General features: G+C 42.4%; 1 protein-coding gene across 4 annotated transcripts; it reads right to left on the bottom strand.

The window, feature by feature from the left end:
- Window positions 1-118: 118 nt before the first annotated feature.
- On the bottom strand, window positions 119-27,812 carry LOC112110505 (magnesium transporter NIPA2). Of its 4 annotated transcripts, XM_024205542.3 has the most exons (8): window positions 27,675-27,812; window positions 25,806-25,884; window positions 24,717-24,842; window positions 7,359-7,523; window positions 4,521-4,577; window positions 3,176-3,266; window positions 2,126-2,286; window positions 119-988 (listed from the first exon to the last, which is right to left on the bottom strand). In XM_024205542.3, exons 4-8 carry the CDS (start codon window positions 7,495-7,497, stop codon window positions 351-353), a joined length of 1,086 nt encoding a protein of 361 aa, XP_024061310.1. In that variant the 5' UTR covers window positions 7,498-7,523; window positions 24,717-24,842; window positions 25,806-25,884; window positions 27,675-27,812; the 3' UTR covers window positions 119-350. The 4 variants fall into 4 exon arrangements, with proteins under 4 accessions (XP_024061310.1, XP_024061307.1, XP_024061311.1 ...); XM_024205539.3 differs by lacking the exon at window positions 24,717-24,842 and having other exon boundaries at window positions 7,359-7,589; window positions 27,675-27,811; XM_024205543.3 differs by lacking the exons at window positions 24,717-24,842; window positions 25,806-25,884; window positions 27,675-27,812 and adding an exon at window positions 23,286-23,474.

Genomic DNA, 27,812 nt, shown 5'->3' with positions numbered 1-27,812 from the left:
TGCAAAATTAAAGCAATTTATTTTTGATATAGTTAAAATTGTTATTAGTGCAATAAGTCTTTAAAATGGAAAATTCAAATAAAAAATATTTACAAGTTTACACAGATAACTTAGAGCAACAAAAACAAACCATGTACTGAGGTCATTGCAGTGCGTCTTTTTAAAGTAAAAATAAGGCAAATTAAAACTCCATCACTATTCTTGGCCCAAACTAATCAAACCTAAAAATTTACGATTGTCTGTACATATTGTTCAAGTACATCATCTGCTTCCAAACTCAAACTCAGACATTTTACAGCAAAAAAAAAAAAAAAAAAAAGTTACAAAATTGTTCTTTTCTTAACACATTTTCAGAATGCTGCCAGACTTCCATTTCTCCTGGATGGGACATTCTCACTGGATTGTATTTCACCTACACAGGTTGAGCTTTCTTCATCATGATTAAAGCATTCATATGTGGTTGGCAGAGTGCCATTGATTGCTCGGTCATCTTTCCGCAAGGAGACAGGCAGATTTGCTAGAGTGAAATTTACATCTTTAAAGGCATGCAATAAAAAGATCCCCACAATGATCGTGAGAAAACCACTGAAGGTGCCAATAATGTCAGCAGCAGACATGTGTTGCCACTCCTTGAAAAGAATAGCAGAACAAGTTAAAACAGATGTTGTAAAGAATACATAATATATTGGAGTCACTATGGAGGTGTTGAATATATCCAGAGCTCTGTTTAAATAGTTGATCTGTGTGCTCACACAGATTATAAGACTTAGCAGCAGAATCCAGGACAAAGAATGTTTTAGCACAGGTTTTCCTGCAATAAGTTCCTTGATAGTGATGCCCAAGCCTTTCACGCAGGAGACTGACAATGCTCCAATTACAGAGCAGATTGTTATGTACACAAGAATGTTGGTCTGTCCATGGCGAGGTCCTACCACGAATATCAGTATTAAGGACACAATGACGACAACTGTTGCAAAAACCACAAAACCTGCAGTAGGGGGGGAAAAAATCACTTATTTATATACAGTACACAAGAGCATCCTGTTAGGTACCAAGAAACGTGCATATTTTAAGGGCAACAAGTCAAGGTTGATAGGCTTTTTTTCCTCCCCTTCATTTTATTAATTACAAGTTCAAATGATGATCTTTCTTCGACCAGTCATCCAAAATGGAGGCTACAACAAATCTTATGACAACTGATGAGCTGGCTAAAATAAGCATGGAACTACGATTGCAGGCATGCCTGCAATTCCAAACTCTACTTCGCTACCAGGCTCTGAAATGAAGAATACGATCCTAGATTGCCAGCCTCCCTTTCACTGCAATCCTTGACTTATTCAAAAGCACAGAACCAGGGGTATAGGGAGACCAGAGGGTGTAGGCATATATCTAAATGCTGGCTGTGATTTGTTTTGATTTGGGTGCTTCACTCAGCAACAGGAATTTTAAGCCACCGATCGGACATGCTGATAATGCCCTCGAATAAGTCATTTCACCCCTCAGTTTCATCTGTAAAATGGAGCTTTAACTTCTTTGTAAAGTGCTTTGAGATCTACAGATATCAATTGCTATATAAGAAGCAGGTATCTCATTATTTTTATTATAATATAATGTGAAACATAGATGACTCTGACCTAAATTTTAGCTACTAGTCCTAATGGTAACCCTTTGGTATTGTAAATCTCCCCCACAGTCTATGCTTAATTTTTTAAGATCAGCTCAAAACTGACTTAAACAGATGACGTTTCTTTGCAGAAAATGTAACAAGGGGAAAATAGCTGTCTGCTTCTTAGGTTAACATATTAAACTGCTAATTTATTATTCTTTCAGAACATACTTTTACTTGGACAAAAAATGACCTCATTGTTTAATCCTGGCATTCTGTACAAAATAAATTCACTGGTATCCTTCAAAGCTCACACTAAGTCTATTGTAGAATTCAAACTCGTATTTTATTTACAGATGTAGAAAAACCGAGGTGGTCTTTAACTTTTTGGTACTAGAAATTTGCAACAGTTGCAACAGTAAATGAACCACAGTCCTTCTAGCAAAGTAGAATAAACATACTTATCTTCCTTCATTAGCTACCCTGCTACTTACAGATGAACTTGACATTTTCTCTCACCTGGATCTCCTAGCTTGTGAGACATTTCACTCAAAGTTTCTACTTCCTCTTCTTGTGGAGCATGAATGACCATCACGGTTGACCCCAATATACTTAACAAACATCCAATTTTTCCATGCAGATTAAGTTTTTCATTTAAAAAATAGGATGAAAGAATGGCACTGAAAGGAAAAAATACATTGACAGATTAGGAATCAGGAGATATTTAATTAATTTGCCCACAACAGACATCAAAAAACATTAGCATCTTAAAGTTCAGAAAAGACTTTTCGCTAAGTAATTAAGAGCTGTTAATTGTTATTCTAAGTTAAGGCTCCAAATAAACAAAGAGGGCAAACAATCTGAATACAGAATTAAGTACATACTGCCTCAATATGCAGATAAAAGCTCTACAGCTCCCTTGTTTCAATATCTAATTGAGTGCACAACCTCTAGTCATCTGCAACATTACTCATGTCCATACATTTCTATTAGACTAAATCCACTAATATATTAAGCGTAATTACAATTGTCTATATTAACATGTCTGCTATGCACTAGACTATTTGTAAATGTCTGGAGGCCCAAAAGTTGTTTTAAATTATGCTGCCTCCTCAAAATTGCAAGGGAGAATGTTATACATCATCCTCTCTATGAAATCCCTCTCCAAGACAATGTGGTGTGCTGGTGCAAAATCCTTGACTCTCTAAAGACAAATAAGATCCTGACTTTGGTCAGGAATGAAAATTAGTTTATTAGTCTTGTCTTCCTTTTATTTGTGCACATCATAACTGGCTTCCATCCTCAAGAGATGCAGAAGACAGGAATAGCAGGGTGTTGCAAGTCAAGGTAAAGATACACCGCTAGAGCTGTGCAAGGCAGCTTGTAGAGCGCGGACTCATCTTATGCCTGGGTTAAGTCAGTGCTACTCCTTCCATTTTTATGAGTACTAAGTGTAGTCAGAGTTAAGCAGAAAGCCATATTTAACAACTCACATTTAAGTGATAGACATTTCTAAATACGTACTTCGCTTCTACCTCTCTGAAATAGTGCTTTCTAAACAGTTCTTACCTTACAAGAACACTGAGAGCTCCCAATGGAGTCACTAATGTAGCTGGTGCAAATGCATAAGCAGCAAAGTTAGCTACTTCACCAGCTCCCACTGCAGAATAAAAAAGGAATGAGGAAGTCTTAACACATGTAAGAGAAACCTCTGAAACTGAACAAGTGTTCCCACAGAGAAGAAATTCAACTAAAATGTTCAGCTGACATGGAAGTTTAATATAAGCAGAACTCAAAGCTAGCAGCTAGATATTCCATATAACAAAAATAAATCTCACCTCTAATTTAGGCTAACCCATTTTTATTTAACAGCCTCTGCATTTCCCCATCCTACTAACTCAGGTCATTTAATTCTCACATAAGCAAAATAATCTGCAATTGTATCTTCTATGAAGCAGTACATAAATTACGAGTCAAGTTAAATGCGCATAGTCACACTGTTTAAGTCCAAAGTTTAGGAGATGTGTAAAAAGATGAAACAAAACCATAGAGAAGGAGAGAGAGGAGGTTTCAAAATATTTTAAAGTAACTTTTTTCAATGAATGGTTTTGTATTTTGTATTGGCTGGGGCTCCTGCAGAAGGGCCACGTACACCCAGGAGGCAGGGATAAAGGAGAAAGCCAAAGCCCTACCTCCAGGGCTGTTCTCCTCCCCCCCCCACACACACACACACAATCCCTCACCTGGAGGCAGCAGGGCTCCAGCTGTCAGCCCTGAGTTGCTGCAGCACAATGCAGAAGTAAGGGTGGCAATGGGGTGCTAAGTCTGCTGTGAAAAGTGATACTGACGAATATCACTTTTCACATCGCCACCCTTACTTCTGTGCTGCTGCTGGTGTAATGCTGCCTTCAGAGCTGGGCACCTGGCCAGCAGCTGCTGCTCTCCGCTCTGCATTCAGAGCTGGGCGGCACTATATGTACCAGGGAAGACACATAGAAAGGGGAGTCAGATCAAACAAGTTTAAGAACCACTGGTCTAGTTTAACTGCCCAAGCTTAGTGAAGTGAAAAAGTAAAATACATAAATGGTAAAAATTAAAAAGGGGTGAAATTCTCTGCTGATCAAGAAAAACTATTGAAAAAATTCACTGGAGATATATCCTTTTACACACACACACACACACACACACACACGATAGATAGATGGAGATAGATATCTAAGAACCTTCTTTTTAATTTGATGTTAATTACAAAGATATTACTAATAATACAATTTATTTTTTTAAATACGGATTTTTATCTCAGTGTACATAGGTATGCACTATTTCTAGCTTTGGTTATTGTGTATTCAACAATTTTTTTGAACATTTTGATATTTAAAATCTTTTAACACTGGTTATTGTTTTTGATACTTACTTGACAGAAGTCCAGCCCACCACAGCCACTCTTTAAGATATGCATGACCGCCTTGACCTGGAATTGGAAGAACGAGCAATTAATCAGCAACACATAGGGGCAAGCATCAATTACTATGATCAACAGTTATATTCCAAAAAAAGAATTATTTTCAAGCCATGTTACAAACATATATGCAACCGCTCATTAAACAAACACCTGCACAATTTGATGCATAATCAGAAGTTAGGGTTGAAGTCAAAATCTTAAAATGTGCATCCGAAGAAGTGGGTTGTAGCCCACGAAAGCTTATGCTCTAATAAATTTGTTAGTCTCTAAGGTGCCACAAGTACTCCTGTTCTTTTTGCGGATACAGACTAACACGGCTGCTACTCTGAAACCAGATATTCCTGTGCAATTTGCTCTAAAGATTAGCAGCGAATATATATTTCTTTGGGACTAGAAATGGCATTACAGACCGCACGATATTTGCCTATTCTGAGGTAATGTTCTAGACTCATAACAATGTTAAAAAACAAATTAAATAAAAGGAGATTTAACAGAATCCCTATTCTTACAGTTGACCTAAATAGTTCCACAGTTTGTAATCCCAGTTGACTACTCAGTTTCTTCCTTTTATACAGTAAATTAGGAGGATATCCATAGGAAGATACAACTTTATCTTGGGAAACAGTCAATCGTGTAATCTAAGGAGAGTGTGTGTATGTGTATACATTAATGTACACACTTTAAGCCACACACCACCATGGTATTTGGGTGAACTTCAAAGGTAGAGGCCATACAATATTTGCCCCCCCCTCCCAAACTGAGAGCACACATTTGGTGTTCACTCATAGCAACACCAACTTCTCTGGAATCACCAGAGATGGAAGGTTCTAATCCTGTGCTACGTGGTGGTGGCGTGGCTGTAGCGCCGCCAGCCACCGGTGCTGCAGCAGTGCGGTAAGGGGGCAGGGGGGTTGGATAGAGGGCAGGGGAGTTCAGTGTGGAGGTCAGGGGGCGGGGGTATGGATGGTGGTTGGGGGGAAACAGGGGGTTGAATGGGGGCAGCGGTCAGGAAGGAGGGAGAGGTTGGATGGGGCAGCAGGGGGCAGTCAGGGGCAGGGGTTCCAGGGGCAATCGGGACAGGAGAACAGGTGGTTGGATGGGGCAGGAGTCCAGGGGGCTGTCAGGAATGAGAGGTGGGGTTGGATGGGGCGGGGGGAGTCCGGGGGCAGTCGGGGATAGGGGTCTGTGGATGGGGCGGGGGTCGGATGGGGCAGGAGTCGGGGGGGGTGAAGATAGGAGGTGGGGGCCGGGCCACAACCCCCTCCCCTAACCGGCCCTCCATACAGTTTACGAAACCCAATGCAGCCCTCAGGCCAAAAAGTTTGCCCGACCCTGTTCTAATCCACTCCCCCCCCACCCCCCCCACACACACACAATTAACCTTTTAGTTTCTTTGATACACTGCAACCCGTTTCAGTGTGGGTCACTTAACTGGGGGCAATAGCACAGACTATTTTCAGACTGATACAACTGGTCAACAGAGGGCAATTGGTGTAGAAGGGCAACAGTCCATCCAACATCATCTTGAATATTTCTAGCTGTTTTCTATCTATCTGAGCAATTACGTTGTGCCCGTCACTGTAGTATCTCAACACCCAATGCACATTTACCCCATTACTACTTCAAGTCTTTACCATATTTATCAAATGCACAGTCAGCTTTAGCAAAAATCCAAAAAGTTGGATGGACGCAATGCAATATTACCCAAGGGATGAACCAGTTTTAAAATTATTTGCTTTCGGTTTTGATGAAGTATATTAACTACTATTAAACTGTCAATATAACAAATTCTTTTAGTATACATACACAACACCTAATAAGAATTAAGTAAAATAACCTTATGTTTTTGTGCTACAGTAAAATATTAACCCAAAAAACACAACCATCTAAGGTTCTGGAATGTCATCTTCCTGAACACTACCCTTCCCCCTTCAGGCCTCCCCCGTCCTTTTTTTATTATTAGTATTATTATTATTATTATTATTTCAGTATTTCTGACAATGAAAGTCTTCAGGGGACATTTTAGTTTTAGAAAATAAAAGCTGTCACGTATTCTGATCAAATACTTTGACACAATTACACTATTTATGAGCCCATCCATTTCGGCAAGCATCCAGGCAATCAGGATCGATCGCATTGGTTCCCAAATCATTTTCAAGTACAATTCAAGGTGCAGTTTAGACCTACAAAGCCCTGATTTGGGTCCTAAGTATCTTAGAAATTGCCTCTTTCATCTCTATCTCCACAGCGGAGATCAACTGAGACATTCAAACTGACAGTTCCTAGGTTTGTTCACTTGGAGGCAAGCACTCCATTGTAGGGGCCCTGACTCTAGAATTCATTCCCCTCCACATCCTCCAACAGTGCAAGTATGTTGATCTTCCAATCACACTATGAAGATCATCTCTTTAAACAGGCTTTTTCCAGGTGCAGGGGGAAGCTCAGAAGAGGGAAGCAGGTAGGATGTAACCAGGTTTATTCTTAACTGACATGTTCTTTGATTAACATATGCAAATTTATAGTTTGTTTTGGAAATATACTTAGAGGGCACTAACTGAATATATTACAGAAAGGGATTTCACCTTTTACTATACTTAATAACGAACTAGAAATAATTCAGAGTCCAGTGAAAATACAGGAGCTGAATATTTTAGGTCTAGAAATTTCATCTCTCAATAAGGAACCAAAGTAAATCAATACTCAAAAAAACAGAGTGAAAATTCAGTAGCCATTCACTAAGCATTCAAATAAAATTAAAAACAAGCAAAAGTTCTCAAGTGCATACCATACCTGCTCTCATGGAGCCCTTCCTGGCCAGCCGGAGGAGACCCTTCTTTTTTAGGATGAAACTCCCTCCAATGAAAATGCTGGAGCTCATAGCCAACACGAGACCAATATAGAAATCATATTTTCCTCCACTCTGGGTCATTTCGTAAGCTACTGAAGTGTTCAAAACTGCCACATCGGTCATGGAACAAAAGAGCTGCTGTTACTGGAGATAGGGTGATGCAATGCTGAAACCTGAACAAGTGCATATATATTATCACAACAGGATTTCATACAAATAAATCACACGTCTATTTTCTTATGGAAAAACTCTGTTTGCAGCCAACAAAAATGGCAGTGTGGCTGGGCCTGCCCCAAAGAACCTGAACTCTAAAGGCAGATAACAAAGATCAGAAAATACACTGGATGAAGGTGCATACTTGAGGCAGGGGTGAAATAGGACAGATAACTGATTAAAGACTTTGAAGAAGTACAGAAGAGCATCTGGCACTCTAGATGAGAGTTCACAGTACAAGAAGCAACAAGGAATGACGCTTGAAGACAAACATAAGCAGATCCATGTACACCTCTACTCCAATATAACACGACCCGATATAAAACGAATTTGGATATAACGCGGTAAAGCAGTGCTCGGGGGGGGGGGGGGCTGCGCACTCCAGTGGATCAAAGCAAGTTCGATATAATGCGGTTTCACCTATCACGCGGTAAGATTTTTTGACTCCCGAGGACAGCGTTATATTGAGGTAGAGGTGTATTTTCAAACATATAGTGTGTGTGTTTTTTCTTCATATTCACACATAGTTCCACTCCATATCACACACAAAATATCGTTATTTATGTTAAAATTAGTTTACAATCCGGGTTTGAGTTAAGACAGCCACAGCATCCCAACAGACTCATAAGATTACGGGAACAATGGAAGAAAAAAGGTTACAAAGGACTGTTCAAATCATGGTAGTTCAGTTAGCACAGATCCTTTTTTGGGATGCATAAAAATAGTGCCTTTAAGGAATAACGTAGCAGAAACTGCAATAACAACCAGCAATCCTGTTTACCAATAGATTTTGCAGGGTTGTTTTTCTCAGTACAAGTTTAACAAAGCACCCCTAATGCTTATCTACAATGGCAATGGAAGAGTTTACTATGGAAAAGCCTTCACTCAGACTATTGGAGTCTCAAGCCTAGTTATGTGGAGAACTGCAGCAAGGGCCTAAGAAAAGTGTTAAACAAGAACTTTTAGAACAGGAGTCAAAATCTTCAATGCACTCCTGTTTCTGGCATGATATGACAATTGTCTATTTGCTCTAAATTATACTACTTTTCTGATACATGGTGCAATAAAGATATTACAGTTTCTTTCTGAGACATTAGATTTTGGATTTTTAAGATATGTGCATAAGCAGTCTTAAAACACTGAAATGTTCTGCTTAATTATATTTCAAGGTGATTTACTAATTTCTGCCAAATATGAAAGGGAATGAACATTTTTCTCATTTCCACTTTTAAGTTGCAAAGAATTCTTTTAATACAGCTGACCAGTAGAGAGCACTACCCTGATATACTGCCACACAAAAAAAACTCTGGATAAAAACAGCATCAAGTTTCTATATACTGGAACTGCAGAGGGAAGAGGTCAACAAAAATGTGTTGAAACTTACAGGAATATATGAAATTTTCATAATATTCCTGGTTCACCTATATAATACATGTTCCAGGTATAAAAGAAACTAGCAAATAGTGCAAGTCAATTTAGCATGTATATGATCTAAAGGACAGTAATAAAATATTTCTACTTCAATGTCTATTGCCAAGATGAATTCAGAGTCTGTGCAAACACTGTAAAACCATACCACAACCTACTGCTATTTCCCAAATGTGCAGGCGGTCTGAGGGGGCTACGGCGTTGGTGCATCAAGACCCCAGCACTGCTGCCTTGGCTGAGGATACCATGCTGTGAGGAGCCCCTGATGCACTAGTGTCTTGGCATTCACCCCAAGCTCTTATCCACAGCAGCTCATATGGACAGCCCCGGACCCCCACTCAAATACCATCACCCCACACTCCTGACTGCCCCCTTGATTCACCTGGCACACCTTAAAGGAAATGAGGAGGGATATGAATGAGTAAGCAAGACTATGGTTCTCTCTCCCCTGCTATGCTCCCTTAACTCCTCTATTATGGGCATGGTCAGAGAATGTTCTGAGATGGAGCAATGGGAGGGGGTGGGGCTGACAGAAGCAGAGCTGTGTAGGACAGTGAAATATGGGGGCAATCCAGTTTATGCATGGAAAAGTGGAATGAAGGGAAAACAGGACTCAGTCAGGGAGTATGATAGAGTGCAGCTCTGTGGTAGGCCAGGATAGGAAGTGGATCACAGGAGACATTCAATCTCTGCAGGGAGAGCATGCAAGACAATACACAGTAATGATTGATTTTCAGTGTTTCTACTCATTAAAAAATGGGGAAATACCCACACAAGACCTCTCTGACTTTGCTAGACTGTCTAGCCCATGAATGCAAAACTGTAAAGGAAATCAGCAGTTTAGCTTGGTATAGCACCGCAATCCTCCACCCCTACCCTAACCCCCTCTTCCCCACAAAAAAATATCACCCCCACACCCACTGAGCTAATATTCCTATCCTGGTCTGCCTGCTCGCAACTTTTGAGAGAAGGTTGGGGTAATACTTCTGAAAGCAAGGTCCCTTCCATTTCCTGTTGGGAGAATGATGTTTGGTCGGTGTTTTCCATTTTAGATATTCATACTGAGCAGCAGGTGGTTTCTAATTCAGCAATCTCTACAAAGTGGATGTGACAAACTGACAGAGCTCATGTTACCCTACTATACCCTAAATACACTTTATGAAATTAAGTTAAACCTTACTGAATTAGTGTTAATACTTTTGGGGTACATTGTATTAAAAGTGCAATTGTGTATGTGTTATTTGGGCACTGTATGTACCTTTTCAGTAGGGAGGGGGATGCTCATATACTTCCTCCTTTATAAGCCCTTTGAAACCTCCCCCCCAAGAGGTTCACATACCCCTTCAAACTGGATTTTCCAGGGAACAACAGACAAAGAAAGGGTTTTTGGATAAATAGCCTGTTTTTAAACTGGCTCAGGGCCTTCTTCCTGATCCAGCAAACAGATAGGACCCAGGGTTCACGGAGGGCTCCAAAACTTAGTGAAAGATTGGAAGGAGTGGCCCCATAAGACTGTGTGTTTGTTCTGAGCTGAAGCTGTGATAAACTTGTCACCACAAAGGAAACCCTGTGGATGGGGTACTGAAGGACTGCTCTTGCCAGAGCTCGTGCTAGTGTTGGGGGATACTCTGGTAAGCTTATTTGCACACATGTAGGTTCTTTTATTGTTTTAATATGTTGTCTCTGTAATGCCTTTTACCTTAAGAATAAAATATGGTTGCATAGGAAGTATTGGGTGGTATCTTATAACTGTAGCAATTATACCGGATAACCATCTCTGAAGAGAAAGCAAGCAGGTGTCATTGTGCAATCTGTCTATAGTGGGAACAGCACAGTGAAGGCAGGGAACTGTACAGCCTAGAAATACCCTGATCAGAAGAGAGAGAAATAGGGTCTCCACTAGAAAGGCAACAGCAGGGGAGCTGCAAGGTGAGAGTGGGTGCCCCTGCTGGACCACTAAGGTGCAGTCACTCTGAACTGTGACAGTGAGTATGAGTAATGACTACGCTCCCTAAAACTTGGCTATGTCATTCATCTCATGCGTCTCTGGTAAGCAATTCACAAATTATAGATTTTAAATAAAGCTATTGGCCCAACCCCCCAAACATAATCAGAAAACAAATATTTTTGACTCCTCAATCAAGTGCTTAGTTGTGGAAGGCTTAAGTTTTGATAGAACAGACCAAGGAAAGACAAAAGTTATTTGAATAATTCTAACTAGAGTAGGTTATCTTATATGGTTCAATCTAAAAATTGATTAACAGAGCAACTGAAAAGTCAATTTATTTGCTGCAAGTCCATTCTGATGCAAAATTATTATTTTTTATTGGAAATAACCTAGTGCACTGTCCAATCTTCATGGAGGCACCCACATAGTTCAAGCACCACTCTGTTTTCTTAACATGCAATAGTGCTTCAGCAAATACCAGTATATAAGAACTTTCAACACAGCCCTTTCCTGATCAAATATCTGTTGGGTTGGGAAAACGGCAGGAGTAACTGTTCCATTCACAAAATACACGCATGGTACTGGTGTTTCTCAGAATAATGTCAGGTGAGCAGTTTACAAAATACAAAAGAAATAAACACTTTCCTTGGACAAAAATAGTTTTACTGCATACAAAAGAAGATTTTATCATGAGAAATCCAATCCCAGTGACTTGTACTAGGGGTATCGCTTGTTTATTGAGTTGTTGACTTACCTGTTTATAGCCTAACAGAGCCTTTGTCATACTCTTGATAGAGCTCAGAATCGGTTTTGACTTTCTTCTAAATGAATATGCATTCTTCCATCTTTTATAAATAAATATCAAAATGAATAACTTTAAAGACTAGCATTTATGCAAATCCTTGATGCTGTAAACAAAGGACAGTACAAATCTTTAAAGGCAAAATGAGACTCAGTCCCCTGGTGAAGAAAGGCTCATTTCATGTAGTGGAGTGAAGAAAGATAGTCCTGAATGGCTGTCTCCCACTCCTCGATATCAGCTGAGAGGAAGTGAGGAATAAGGTCAGAACAAGCCATATCATATACCCCTTAAAGGCAAAGGTCAGGACTACATTAGAAACTTACCAGCATAGCAACATCAGGTAGGGGTGTGATTTTTGATGGTATTTTTATGCCAGCAAAACCCTCCTTGCACAGATCAAGTTATACTGGCATAAAAGAGCTTTTGCTAGCCTAGTTATTGGTGAAATGGTATCTAAACTATATCAGCAAAGACACTTTTTTTTGCCAGTATAAGCTTCATCGATACTAGGGGCAAGTTTACACTTAAAACACTGTGCCGCTGTAGCACTTTAATGAAGATGCTCTAAGCCAATAGGAGAGAGCTTTCCCTTTGCCACAGTTAATCCACCTCCTCGAGAAGTGGTAGCTATGTTGGCAGGAGAAGCTCTCCCGCCTCATAGCACTGTCCACACATGGGATTAGGTGGGTATAACTACATTGCTCACGGGTGTGGATTTTTCACACCCGAGTGACGTAGTTATACCGATATAGGTCTGTAGTGTAGACCTGGCCTAGTAGGGTTTTGCTAGTATAGCTACAGCAGCAAAGTTTTTAAATACAGACTATGCCAAACTCTCATTTTCTCCACCCCTTCTTTTTTAGGAGACATGGGGGATGAGGAGATAGGAGAAGTCAGGCTCTAAGATTTCTCTGCTCTGGGAGAGGGAAAAAAAGATATCTGATCATGATACTGCATCAGGTACAGCTTGAAAATTGATGTTATGACTCCCTGGCACTGAGTCACATATAGTAGGCAATTCTCTGAATTTAGGCTAGCAACACCCTAGGGCAAGTACAGCTTGAGTCCACTCTTTCTTTCAACTTCCATCAATAAGAATAATGATGCACTTTAGATTTTCTTTCTCAATTCAAGACTGCATAAATGGTTAGCAAACAACTCTCAGTTCCTGTTTTCTTTTCAACATTTTCATGACCCATTTCTAGCTCTTAGTATGAAACCTTCAGGGTTTGTCTAAGGCGAATTCCAATTTTAAAGTAGTATCTGTAATTTCTGGTCAAACTCAAATTGCTAGCAAACTTGAAGAAAAGCTTAGTTTGGAAAGGAAACAAGGCGAAATCCCTTTAGATTTTTCATCACCATCTAGGACATGGCTAGTACTTTCTGTGGATGGGATAGTAATATTTTGCGATGGATTTGTGGAGCTGAGATACAAATTGCAGATTACAATTATAGAATTTTCAAGGCAGTGACTGTCTTTTACTGTATATCTGTACAGTGCCCTGAACAATGGGGACCCTGACCGTGATAGGGGTATCTGAGAACTGTAATACAAATAATAAATAAATTTGTGACCAATATTTATTCCTAGAGAAACCTTCCTTTTAGTTTTTCTATTAACTGATATGACCTATGTAACTAAATTACATGCTGCAGTACATTTTAAAATATTATTTTGTAATACTAAGGCTATTTTTAAAACACTGGCGTGGCAGTCCTCTGTCCATGGTTTATAGTTTATGGAAAAGGGGAAAAAAACGCTTAGAGATTTAAGTAAGAGGCCTGGTATGTTGGCTTGTCTTCACTGCAAAGTTAACTTGAGTTACAACTCAAGTCCTGTGCACCACCTTAACCTCAAGTGTGACGGTCCTTTTATCTCAAGTTTTCTGGCCCATCATGTTTTATAGGTTAAAACTTGAGTTAGCAGCTATTGAGTTTTGCTAAAACGACCACTCTGTACTGTGGATGCAAGCGAACACCACTTGAGTGCCGATAGTCCTCCAGTGCCTTTCCCAATTGTCCACCACCACCACGTGCCGAGAAAGGACAGACAGGTTTTCTCACAGTCAACTGGGAAAATATTCATAGAGCAGCTCAGCTCTAGTGCAAAGAATTATGGGATATGCCCCAACAGTGTTAGCTGCACACGAGTGAGCGCAGCGCCACTGTGGACACAGAAGCTGGAGTGTTATTTCACACTGTGACTGGTTCTCACTTGAGCTAGGCTAACTTGTGAGAAGTACCTGACTGTAGATAACTCTAATTAACTCTGCAGTGAAGACATAAGATACGAAAGGCAATAGCTGAGCTAGGCAGTTAAATCTTTGAAAAATTCTGACCATCATGAGTTTTTCTTTTTCAATGGACCATCTCCCAGAAGGTGCCAACTCCTTTTTGTATATTTGTCTTAAAATAACTGTTTGGGAAAGCTGGGGAGAGGATTTAATAAATATGTCAAGGTGGACAAAGGAGAAGTCGCCCTGTAGACAGCAATATGATGCTGGCAGGTTGAGTGGTCAGAAAGAGGGGATTGCTTTCAAGGGATGTAAGCTATTCACTTTTCCTTTTTCCTCTGTAACTACACAAATAGTTTAGCTTATTCAAAATGAGAGTCTAGATACATTAAGCAAACCAATATTTTTGTTTCAACTTCATTTTCATTCTGTTTTTAATAAATCTTGGTTTTACTAAGATTACTGTTTATGGGTAATTTCATGCAGCATCCCCCGAAAAAATAGATCCCCATAACCTCAAAGGAGAAGAGTAGAGAGCTTCTGGAAACTACACCTCTCAGCGCCTTGGTTAAGGGGCATGTACAAAGCTGTCTTCTCCCAGTGATTTGTACTGCCATTATGCTGAACACAAGGGAAGAAGCCAGAAGACCATGGAGAAGATATTGTTTTGGTCACAAATGCTGTAAATTTGCTAAGTGTTCTCTTACTAAGTGCACGGCCCAATTCAACATGAAATTAACTCACTCTTACAAAGCTGGCCGCAGCTCGCTGCAGCTCAACTGTGGAAAATCAGCTTGCTACTGAACCCATAAAGTTGTGACTCAGGGATCAGTTTACTTTTGTAGAATAAGAGCTTGGAACCATAGCCACCCACACATAACAGAATATATACTGCCCTTTAGGAGGCATCTACTCGTAGCCTGTGCAAGTCAACTCATGTCAAAGAAACAGCTCTCAGAAGGCAACTAATCGCATCAATTTAAAGAATGGAGCTATGCTCTCCCTCATAAAAATAAGAGCCTTGACAGGCAAGACAGTAAGATATTGCTTTTGTGAGCAAGGGGATAGAGGGAAAACAATGTCGTGGAAAACTTCTGTGAAGTAGGAAAGAGCACCAATCAGTCACTTGAAAGGAAACTCATTTGTCTTCAAAATCTAATACGGGAATAGGCCACACCTGACAACGTAAGCCGTGAGAAAGCTCTTTGCCTTCCAAGTTGTTGTTCTCAATGTGCCAGCAGAGTAGCAAAGTGATATTTTCCAAGAGACCTTACCAATTTCACTTTCCTGTTTCAACATGAGTAAAGTGACTAAGTAACATTTACAGTAATGGTTCAATTTCACATTCCTACTCCATTAGGCCATAGCAGTAAGCATCCAAATAGCAAAAAAAAAAAAAAAAGTGATGTTCAAATTAAACCAGGTTTTTGTTAAGTGGAGACGATATTGATTAAAATACATAAGTTTGTGAGAACGATGTGCACAGTGTAGCACTTGAAATATATGCAAAGAAGGCAGAAAAAAATAAAAGACAGTATAACCCTTCACCTTGTGCATGTTTATCTACAGATATGACCATAAAAGTTTCCTTTGTTAAGCAATGACAAGAGGAAGTGGCCTCACCTGGTAAAAGTTTACCTGTTCAGAAAGAGATGAAGGGGCTGGTCTACACTGAAAAGTTATGTCAGCCTAGCTGTGGCTCTCAGGGGTGTGAAAAATCCACACTCCTGAGAGATGTAGTTAAGCCGACGTAACTGTAGGCAGCGCTAGGTTGACAGAAGAATTCTTCTGTCGACCTAGCTACCACCTGTTAGGGAGGTGGATTACTTATGCCAACAACAGAAGTCCTCCCGTCATCAGAGGCAATGCCAATCCTGAAGCACCGTGGCAGCACCGCTGTAGTGTTTTAAATATAGAAATACCAGCTAAAAATCAATTGTGACTAAAACTTTCTAAACATTCAACACTAAACAAAGGTGGTATTTCATGAAGCACGTTAGGGAGCTAGTCTTTTTTACATTTAAAATTAGGCAGTTGTAAGTCAATACCAAGGGGGTCCTAACTTAGACAAAAAGACAAGTTTTATATCCTGTTTGCAAATGGAATACTGCTCATGGAGAGGACTGTACTCTTTCCATATGTGAGCAGAATGAATTCCAACTTTTTACCCAGTTTTGCCACTGAAAGTAAACAAACAAAGCCACATTAATAATTAGGATCTCCTTTATTCTAAAATAATCCACGCTGAAAATACTAAATGTTATAAGAGTTGTGACATAGCTTTAGCATACAAAGAAGCTGTTAAACTGTCAAATATTATTACTTTTGAGGCCACATCTACATTGGAGAACTTTACAGTATAGGAATACACCGGTATTCTATACCGACAAAGCCAAGCACTCTTAGTGTAGATGCAGCTATGCTGGCAAAGCTGTGCTTTGCACCAATATAGTAAAACCACCCCTGTAGACGAGTTGGCCGGAGCTCGACCCGCTCCGGGGCGGCGGGGAGCCACACCGACTCACTACCCTTGAGGCTGGGGCACTGGGTCCGGCGGCACGATCTTCCCTGGCAGCCCTTGTGGTCCTGAAAGGTACAGTAGGCCCAGCCCTGGCTCAGGGCGGGGACCAACATTATCTGGGCTCAGACCCTCAGTTAGGGCTGAGCAACGGTCAGCAAAGTATATAAGCTCAGGCCCTAGGCCAAGGCTGAGCAACAGTAAACAAAGTATATAAGCTCAGGCCTTAGGTCAGGGCTGAGCAACAGTGCACAGTATATAATCCCAGGCCCTAGGTCAGGGTTGAGCAACAGTAAACACAGTATATATGCTCAGGCCCTAGGTCAGGGCTGAGCAGCAGTAAACACCGTATATAAGCTCCGGCCCTAGGTCAGGGCTGAGCAGCAGTAATACAGTATTTAAGCTCAGGCCCTAGGTCAGGGCTGAGCAATAGTGATAGGACTAAGCCTCACAGGCCTGGGAGAGGGGGAGACTGCCACCCACAGGTTGGGTGGCAGGGGAGACACAGGCCCTCCCGCTCCACTGCGTCCCAGCCCGGGGCCCTAGCAGCGGCAGAAGACTCGCTGCTTTGTCAGTGGGGTTCCTGGCCGCAACACACTGACATAGGCTCCGGCAGTGCTACAGCCAGACTGGGGTCGGCTGTCCCCGGGCTACTTCCACACTCCCCCTCGGGATCTACCTGGGTGCTGGCGTCGGCCTCGGGGGGATCCTGGACCATGGGTTCGTCCGGCCAGGGATCGTCTGGCAAGTCCGGCAGCTCCTCCGGATAGCGGGCGCAGGGCAGGCCCGGCGGCTCCTCTGGGTAGCGGGCGCAGGGCAGGCCCGGCGGCTCCTGACGGCCGTCCCGAGCCGCGGAGGTTTCCCAGTCCCGAGCTAGGCTGGGGACCTTTGGTCTCTCCAGCTGCTGGGGCCTGACTGAGCTCTGACACTCTGAGGGGCGGGCTCAGAATTTCCTAGCTCCTCCCACTCCGGCCTCCGGATAGGCTCTTCCCCCTCCGGGGCGACGGGGAGCCACACCGACTCACTACAACCCCCCCATAAGTGAAACAAGCCACACACCTGTAAAAGCACAGTTATGACCATATAACTGTCGTCTACTGGGGCTTCTGCTGGCATAGCTATGTCTGTCAAGGATCACATCTCACTGACCCAGCTATGCCAGCATAAGTCTGTAGTGTAGACCTGGCCTGAGCTACGTCGCTGTAGTATAGATACTTACTACAACAATGGAAGGAGTTTTTCTGTTGCTGTAGTAAATCCATGCCCTGAAGAGGCTGAAACGAGGTTGATGGAAGAATTCTTCCGGCAACCTAGCAGCATTTACATTGTGGGGTAGGCTGACCTAACTACATTGCGCAGGACATGAAATTTTTCACAGCCCTGACCAACACAGGTAGGTGGACCAAAGTTTTAGGTACAGTTCAGTCCTGAAAAGAATGGAATTAAGTCCTCATAACATTATATGAGCATGTAGCTATTACCATTCTGATTCATTTGAAGAAGATATACTGACTTTTGTTTTCACAAATTTAGCAGAAATAAAACAAACTTAAAAAATGCAAAGATATTTGATTTTTAAAAGATTTCAATTTTAAGTTTCTGAAGTATTAATATATTTAAAATTATTTTAAATGTATTGTAGGTGGCTCTACCTAAGAAAATGGTCATAAAAATTGTGACATTTATTGAGTGAACCCCACAATAAATAAGTGGCCAGTACAAGACCTATGCACCATACGTCCCACTTCAGCCTTTGAAAGAGATTGAGCGATTTAAGCAGTGCATATGCCTTTGTTTGACCCTCTGCACAAAAACAAATTTCATTCTTTCTACTATTCAATTTTTAATTTCAAAATTGGATTGTTTTCTTACAGATCTCTTACCTTTCTGGCATCCTATAGATACTTCTTCACATGCCATTTACCTTCCATTTTGCTAATCAAATAAATAAATAAATAAATAAATGGAGATATCCTATCTCCTAGAACTGGAAGGGACCTTGAAAGGTCATCGAGTCCAGCCCCCCTGCCTTCACTAGCAGGACCAAGTACTGATTTTTGCCCCAAATCCCTAAGTGGCCCCCTCAAGGATTGAACTCACAACCCTAGGTTTAGCAGGCCAATGCTCAAACCACTGAACTATCCCTCCCCCCACATTGAAGGAAAAAGGAAGCTAACCCAAGATCTACGATGACACTATTCTTTAAAAAAGTACCACGCTGAAGTGTCATTTTATTGAGCAATAAAATGTCTTGAAATTAATTTTTTTTTCTAGTGCTGAACTCCTTATATAAAACTCTTAACTTAATCACATTAAGATATTACTAAACTAACTATTAAGGTTAAGGAATCCAAGATTTAAGTATTTTGAGTAAAAGGATACTCCACAACAGCAAAATCAAAGAATGCTTTCAGAATCAAGACCCTTTTAAAATGAATTAAGAAAGTTCACACCTATCTGTTTCAGCCTGACTACAGATTTCAGGAAGAAGCAAAGCACCAGTTTTAAAACAGAATTTTTAAGACCTTTCCTGTGGATTTCTGTAGACTGTAGATTATTTCAGAAAATAATCCTGCATGCTTTGTTCACAGATTTCAATTTTCCCAGATAATAAAGACGACTAAAATCTGAGATTTTCATTCAGACACCATGATGTTTAAATTCAACAACAGTGCATTCTGAAAAATCTGCTGATACTAGGAAGTTTATCCGAAGGACCAAACTACACTAAAAGTGTTTGTAACGTTACCTGGACCTCCTAAACTCTTGCCATGTCTCCAAGACTATTTTTATTAGTTTGACATTGAAGAGCAGTATTGATACTTCACTTCACAGAGAAGAAAGAGCAAATCTGTTGACACTTTTCATCATTGACTTTTGTTTTCTGTTATGTAGCAGCAAAACGAAGCAAACCTACCACACTGCAACATCTGCGGAGTAAAGGAGTAAAAGGTCAAATATACTAAAAGGTACTACTTCATCCTATTTAGCAAGTCTCTGTCAGTCTACATATTTGCATTTTTTAAATATTTTGCAGTAGTGATAAGAAATATACTCCCCTTTACGATGTCATGTTACATGGTAAATTAAGCGTTTCAGTGATAATATAGTTTTGATACTAGAAGCCTTTACTTTAATTTATACAATAAGTTATATACATGAAATCTCTATGAAAATAACCAACAAAAGCACCATAAACAAATATTCTCAATACATTGTGTGTTAGGATGTTAACAGTAAAAGTCCTATTAAGTTAAAGCCTCCCCCTGGCTCAAGCATCTTTTGTCCATTCATACCCCTTCTTTTCTTTAATGTCAGGTACAGATGCCTCTAAAGAAGGACAGCTGCAGCGTAGCATGAAACCGACAAAGACGACAAACAGCAGTTGATACAAGAGTGAATGAATTTAAAAATCAAGTGCTATTTTCAAAATGGTGAGATGTATGCAGAATGGTACATATAAAGAGAATATGTAAAAACTACTCTGGAAAAAAGTAATGCCACCTTAAATTTTCTGGTTAAAATACAATTCTCCAAATTTATCAAAGCAATTATATAGTCACAAGAGACCTATAAAAAAGCATGTTAGCCATAAAATTAAATAGTGCATATAATATTCACCTATTATGTCAGGTAACTAAACTAAAAAGCGATTAAAATATAACAGTGATGTAATGAAATATTAGTAGAGACACAAAGCAACAGCTGTGTTAAAGTTGGATTTTAAATCTACCTATTAGTGTAAACACCTTTAAGTAGATCTTTCTCACTTCTTAAAACAATTGCATAGCAGTTTAAGTTTTTATTAACAAAAAGTTAAAGCTGCAACTGACATGCTTTTGAAAGCCCCCATGTCCCAAATGGAGCAGGAAGCCACGTTTTTATAGCAGCAGTCTATCACAGCTGCATACTCTACTTCTGAGGGAATTGTGTAAAAAAAAAAAAAAAAAAAAATCTGCAAATTTTGTCAGTAACAACCCTCCCCCCGCTTTCCCCTAACTTGGTGGTGAGGCTGCACCTGACCCTGCCACAAGGGCCAGACCTGCCACAGAGGTCTATGTCCCAGAGGGAAAGGCGCTGCAGGGTAATCTCCAACCTCTGTGAAGCCAGTGGCCTGAGCTCCCTACTGCCATGTTGGAACCTCCATATTTATTTATTGACAAATAAATCTGCAGAATTTAAAAAATATTGTGTGCAGAATTTTTATTTTTTTGGTGCAGAATTCCCTCAGGAGTAGCAGGCGAAGTAACTCACCAGGGTTAGCAGCCCCGCACCAGGCACACCAGGTGTGGGCAGGCAGACTCAGTCCGGCAGGACCTAAATGTGGAGGGGTCCAGGAGTGAGGGGAGAGGGTTCGATGTGGAGCAATCTGGGTGGGGGCAGCTCAGTGGGGGGGATCAAGATACACAGGTGCTATAGGACTCTGCGGAGGGGGTCCAGGTGAAGGTGGTTGGGACTCAGCAGGGGGTTCTGGGTATAGGAAGATGGGTCCAGGTGCTGGGGGAATGGGACTTGATAGGGTAGGGGTCCAGGAGCAGCTGGTTGGGGCTCAGTGGAGTGGGGGATCCAGGTGCAGGTGGCTATGGAGTGGTCCAGGTGCACAGGGGATAGTGCTCGTCAGTGTGTGGGGTGGTCTGGGTTTCGGGGGGGGGGGGAGAGAAAGGGGCTGGAGTTGGGCAGACAGGGGAGCAGCCCCCTGTACACTGATCCCTTCCCCTGTGACTGAGGAGCAATGGAGGCAGGAAGCGGGGGGAGAGGGGAGATACAGAGCTGGGAGAAGTTTCTGGGAGTGGGTCTGACCCAGACCCAGACCCAGCCGCTCTGTGCAGGTCAAGTGCACTCCTCTCCCCACCCCAAGTGGGACTAGCCTCTGAGTCCGGTGCAGAATGGGAGCCACCAGTCAGGGTGGGGCTGGGGCTCGGCAGGGCTCTGGATGCAGGAGGTGAGGCTGGTGGAGTATGGGTATAAGGGGTCCGCAGCCCCAGCCAGAGCAGCCCCAGCCCTGCACCGCCTGCAATGACTTAACTCTCCTCTGGCTGCACCCAAAACAACTTGCCTATGCTGCTGGGTAGGGGAGCGTGACTGCTCTTGCAGCTTCTCTTTGCTTCCCTATTAGAAAGTAATTTTTCTTCAGGGAAGCACAGAAATCTGCATGGTACATGCATTCTGTGCGTACGCAGTGGCGCAGAAAACACTCCAAGTTTTGTGGCTTGGCTACTACAGTAGCTTTAGAAATATTCAATATCACAGGAAGTTACAAAAAAATCCAAGAACACTACATTTTACACAGTAGCTATTTAAAAAAGAACAAAGAATATGTTATAGCAGTATATGTAATGAGAAAAAGTAGAAGTTCAGGAGATTAGTTTAAGGATATCCTTTTGTCTACCTATAAAATCAATTATAAGCTAGTCAGGGCAGGTCCCACATCTTCCTATATATTTGTGTAGTGCCTAACACGCTGGCTGCATTGTCTATAGGGGAAGAAACGGTGCGTTCTTAACTTGGGTGAGTTAACACACACAAGGTAAAGTCTTCATGCACATCTAAAACATTTGGATAAATAGTTTCAGATAATGAAGGGAAATGACGAAGTATAAACCAGGGGTTCTCAAACTGGGGATCGGCACCCCTCAAGGGGTAGCAAAGTTATTACATGGGGAGTCGTGAGCTGTCAGCCTCCATCCACCACAAACCCCGCTTTGCATCCAGCATTTATAATGGTGTTAAATATATTAAAAAGTGTTTTTAATTTGTAAAGGGGGGTTGCACTCAAAGGCTTGCTGTGTGAAAGGGGTCACCAGTACAAAAGTTTGAGAACCACTGGTATAAACAGACCTGGAAAGGGTTTTAGGACAATGTCTGGGGGGCAATGGTGTCACACAGAAAGGGAGAAGAGTGAATGGAAGCAGAAGCTGCTAGCAATGGAAGGCGCAATCTGGCAGTAAATAAGGAGTAGTCAGAGCATACTGAAGTTTAGCGAATTGCTTCCCCAGGTGGTAAGAAAGGGGTTCGGGCAGAACCACCGGCCTGGAACGTGCGGGTTCGGCTGCTGCCACGACCAGCAGCAAGTGCCGCTGCCAGCGGCCCCTTAGAATGACCTCGAGCGCCACAACTCCCGACCGACGGGAACCGGCGCTGAAGCGGCGGCACGGACGAGCCCCCCGTGATCGTTTCTGCGCTGGCGGCTTTTCGCCTAAAAAGTTCCCACAGCGGCTGCCATCGGCTCAGCGGCACCAGCGCTAACGCGGACGGGTTGCGGTGACCACGGCCGCTTTCGCCAGGGCCCGGCCGGAGAAAGGGGCTCTCGGCTGGGCGGTTACGCGCCAGCAGCCCGACTGCATTAGCGCGCTCGCCGCGGCGAGCGGGGGCCGGCCCAGCAACGGGGGGAGACCCGCGGAGGCAGCTCGGGGCAGCCCGAGAGCAGCGCCTGTCACCTGAACAGCGGCTCCGGGTCGCTCGGTACCAGCCGTGAGCGCGCGCGGGGGTGGGGGAGGGGTTGGTCTGGGAGGCCGCAGCCGGGGCTCCCTGCGCCACTCGGCGCGTGCCCCCGCCCCGCGCATCGGTTATTATCGGAGGAGGCGGGGCGGGTTCGGGGACCAGCCTCGTTCCCAGGCGAGGACAGTAACTACCTGCCCGCCTCAGCGGGTCCCCGCGCGCAAGGCCCCGCCCAGGGGGCTGAGAGGAGGGCGCGGCCCCCACCCCGGCCGCGAGTCCCCCGCTCACCTGCGGCGGCGGCTCCTCACATCCCCGCCGAGGGGCGGCCCTGGCCCGGCGCGGGAGGAGGGAAGGTGGGGCTGGTCCCTGCACGCTCCGCCGCCATGGAGAACCCAGCGCCCAGTCGCGACTCACTCTTCCAGCCCGCGCCGCCCCAGGCCGTCACAGCCGGCGGAAGGGGTGGGGCCAGCGCGGGGACGAGGCAGCGGCGGCCCCGCCCCAGGAGCCCCGACCACGTGAACGCGGAGGGGGGGGGGCCTCCCGGGCCTGGCTCTGGCCGCGCGCCCCCTGCAGCAGCAGTGGAAGATAGGCTGACCAGACAGCAGGTGTGAACAAGGGGGCGGTGGGGGGGTAATAGGAGCCTATATAAGAAAAAGACCCAAAAATCAGGACATCTGGTCACCCTAGCGGAAGAATTGCTCTGTGCAACCTTGTCTCTGTCCCCGACTGCGGTGGGGATGATAAAAGATACTACCGGCCTGCCTAGGGTGACCAGATGTCCCGATTTTGGGGTCTTTTTCTTATATAGGCTCTTATTACCGCCCATTCCCAATTTTTCACACTTTGCTGTCTGGTCACCCTACCTGACTCCCCCACCTTGTCACCCCCACCTGCAGGGGAGGGGCTGGTCCTGATCTCCCACCACCAGCTGAGCTAGATCTCCAGTGTGTGCCGGGAACTAGAGCTGGGGCACGACCTCGCCTCCTCCACGAACCATTTAGTGCTATCATGAACTGGACAGAAAGGAGCACAAGGTGGGGAGGCCAGTTATTGTATTGAGGCTAGCTGTTCCTTTCCTGACCGGCTCGCCCCCGCTTTCCCGCCAACCTTAGTTTTTATTTGTTTAAACAAGGCAGATAGGCAAACCATTTATCCCCAAACCCTCTCCCACCCAGCCACAGTCCCAAAGTAGTTATCTATGTCAGCCCCAGCCTCCCTTTTCTTAAATTTAACAAAATCTGAAACAACAATGAAAGCTTTTAAATCTTTAAGGGAAAAAATGTGTTATACTATGGGATAAATTGCATTGTCCTTTACTTCTCAAATAATGGATAGATAGGAGGTTAAATATGTTCTGTAACTTATCTTCCCTTTTCCCACTTTTTTTCCTTACTATTTTATACTTTCCTCTGGTCAAAATATATTTTCCCTTATGCACTACAAGTACTATTTTTGATTAAAGTCTCGGGTATATTTTATACTCTGACTAGTTGAGCCTCTTTCTCAACCTGACAAGAGTGATATACCCAACTTTAACAGCTCATAGGCTTAGGAGCCAGGGGTGGTGGTGGTGGTGGGTTTTTTTGGACAAGACTACAATATTCCTCCTGACATGCTCTAAAACTTAAACTGCAGGACAGCCTTTGAATGTGTAAGGGGACAGTCCAAAACTACAAGTGACAGTGTGCATATGGAGAAAGCACGGTGCATGATTGTTACCTTTTCAGATGGGGGTAGATTCTGTTTAGCTTCTGTGCCTTGCTGCCAGTCTTGTCTTTCCAACCTCTCTCATAGGTCAACTTGGCTCCTTGTTGCTCTTCTTCGTAAAGGGTTGCATCTGGCTTGCTTTTTTATTTTTCAAATAACAGAGAATCTTTGTTTTCTCTCTGAGGCAGCTCACTGTATTTCCTCACCAAGTGACTACTCATTTAATTCAATCTTAACATTACTAGACAAAAATGGCCCCTCCCTGTACCAGACAGTCTCTATAGCATACTGAGGATCGAGGGATGTTTTTAAATTCTAGGCCTATTTTACTTCCCATTGCATTTTATCTTGTGGATACAAGATTAAAACTGATGTAAAAATCATAACATTAAATGTATGTGCTTGTAAGAACTATTGCCCAAGTAAGCAAATATGTAAAGGCCTGAATTTTATGTAACTGTTTTAAAGGGGTACTTTCATGCCTCAATAGCCTTGTGTCCAGTGCTAAAATGGATTAAACAAAAATATAAAATATACTGTGCAAAATGGTGCAATATGAAAGATGTGTATAAATGCTTAAAACACTGAGCTTTCTCAGATGTTAAGTGTTAAAGAAGGAAATTTGGAGCATGTTGGATCCTAAAACTGATTGAGCTAGTCTAATCTCGGACACATCTTTCTTTGACCCTCAATCAACTCAGCAGAGAAACTAGGTAGACATAGGGAAATAAGTACAAAACCAGAAGTTGCATTCCCAGCCTCAAAAATGTATGATTTAAAATTTTCTATTATTTGAGCAAAGGTTTGCAATTCCTGTTCATTATCTCACGCCCTTTGGAAATACTGAATATATTATATATTTTTAAAATTAAATATAGTTTAATACAATAGTAAAATCGGTATCATGTAAGACTGATTGATTAAATGCGTACAGAGTACTTAGCACTAGACTTCAGCTCTAGAGGTGCCCATTATAGCAACCTTTTCCTCCTACACCCCAAAAAAATACAAGCCAAAAAAAAATCAGCCTTTTAACAAACCTCTAGGAACATTATTAAAGGGAACAATGAATAAATACATGTAAAATATTAAATGGATTACTTCAAGTATTGTAATTTCTTCAAGGAACTTTGTGAGTTTTTAGCTGCTTCTTTTGTTCGTGTAATCTTGATTGCTGCCTCTGTCCAAAAAAAATTTAACCTTGTTTCAGACAAAAACATGAAAGTTTAGCCTAGCCCACGTTTCATCATGAATCATTCAATCATTATCTCAAAGCCCAAGACTATGCTCTGTCACATGAAGTGTTCAAAGTACAGTATCTCTGAATAATTCATAGCAGGTTTCGTTACATAACGTTTCAACCATGTTTCAGAAATACTAGCTGCCAATTGGAGTGAATCCCGAATGTTAGGATGATGGTGACCCAACTAATGCATTTTTGCAGTGTAACTTCTCATTTAGACCCAGTCAGCAAAGTAATTCAAGTGTCTTATTGAATTTCACATTGAAGGTCTGCAGAGGCATACTCCTTTGCAGGACTGGGGCCAAAATCCTTATGAATTCTGGGCTAGATTCTCTGGCCTATTGTGGTCCCTTTGCTCAGTTCAGGCAGTGCAAAGCAGGTAGAAGCTGCTCACATCTCTAGAGCTGGGTACTCTTCTTAAGCCGAGAGTCCCAAGCACACAGTCGTATTAGCTGTTTCATAAGCCATACTTCCCACTCCGAGAGAACCTGAGGAAGGGATTGTACTGTGGTGGGGAGAGGGCAGATATCCCCAGGTGGTGCCTAGTCTCTTGGGTGACTGTTACCAGCTGAAATAGTTTTAAAACATCTCCTAAAATATTCTAAATTCAATAAGGGCTGTAGCTGGCAAAAAAATGGAACCTGGAATCAGGGAGGCTCCCTCTACTGCACTTAGTAAACACAGCACAGCAAAGAATCTGGGTTTCTGAGTTCACTAAGACAATAATAGTATGTCTTACCCAGGTTATTTGACATATTACCAAATTACTGATTATCTTCACTAATATCAACAGAACAGAAAGTAAATTATCTTGCTGCTTCTATATTCTTTCAACTTCTTGCGAACACACACATCCTACTTTATTCCTGTCAATATGGACATTTTATTTCCATTTGTATATCATAATGTGCCATTCAGCAAAGAGTTAAAGGGACATTGTTAAGGTTGACAGCCTCAAAATTCTCAAGCAGAAAGTGAAAGATATTAGCACCGACAAATGCCATTGTTTCACTCAGAGCAGGAACTCCATTTTAAGATTGTTGTAGCTCTCACTTTGGAATGTTTTTGGTAAGAGGAGTTGACTGTCAAATGTTTGGGCTTGTTAACTCTGTCCCCCTCTAAACCTTGTAGATAGAAATCCTAGGAACTTGTCTAAACTGAGGTAATTCGCCTCCCGTGCAACTCTGCCAGTGATAGCAATCATGAAAGCAAAGCTGTAATGTAGACAGGACACAGCTGGTTTTAACACAGTGCTACATAAAATATGTGCTCTCCATTTCTCTATTAAAGCTTCCACTACTGGAGCACTGGTGGAGCTGCTTCAGTGGAGAATTACAGGTCTAAATTTTCCTAATATCAACATCCCTAAAGTATATACCCTCCATCTTATTTCCTATTCAAAAGGTTCAGTGATCATGCATGTGGGAAGAGAAGTGTCAGCCTGTATAATTTTTTAGACTTTACATCTGATCACATTTGAATTATCACTGCCATCTTTGAATATAAAATAGAGCCTGGGTGCACAGTTGAGAGTATTGACACTAATTGTTATTCACTACCCACAAAATATCATCTTTGACAGACACCTTTTTCCTTTTTAAAATTAATCCAACTCTGATTTGCAGTAGCAATGGCATAACCCCTTCAACACAAGTAAAGAAGCTAACACAACATTAATCATTCCTGCTCATAAATCCTGCACTCAGAAAGACACACTTGATACTCACACTTTTGTTAGCCTACACCGTCAGACATGATAGCATAATGGCGACTCTCAAAACGTTGACAATGTCACTATAGCACTGGGTCCAACTGAAGGCAGAATTTGATGGCAGCCTGCATAATATTCCAAGTGGTTTCTACTC

This window comes from Terrapene carolina, unplaced genomic scaffold (assembly GCF_002925995.2).
Source record: "Terrapene carolina triunguis isolate 2854851 unplaced genomic scaffold, T_m_triunguis-2.0 Scaffold25, whole genome shotgun sequence".
Lineage (NCBI taxonomy): Eukaryota > Metazoa > Chordata > Testudines > Emydidae > Terrapene > Terrapene triunguis.
This window is presented reverse-complemented; position numbering and strand designations above follow the sequence as displayed.

Coding starts and splice junctions, on each gene's coding strand:
- LOC112110505 (XM_024205539.3), bottom strand. CDS start 7,539: ATGACCGATGTGGCAGTTTTGAACACTTCAGTAGCTTACGAAATGACC. Junction 2,287..3,175: donor GCTCTCAGTGTTCTTGTAAG/GTAAGAACTGTT, acceptor TTTTCCTTTCAG/TGCCATTCTTTCATCCTATT. Junction 989..2,125: donor TCACAAGCTAGGAGATCCAG/GTGAGAGAAAAT, acceptor CCCCTACTGCAG/GTTTTGTGGTTTTTGCAACA.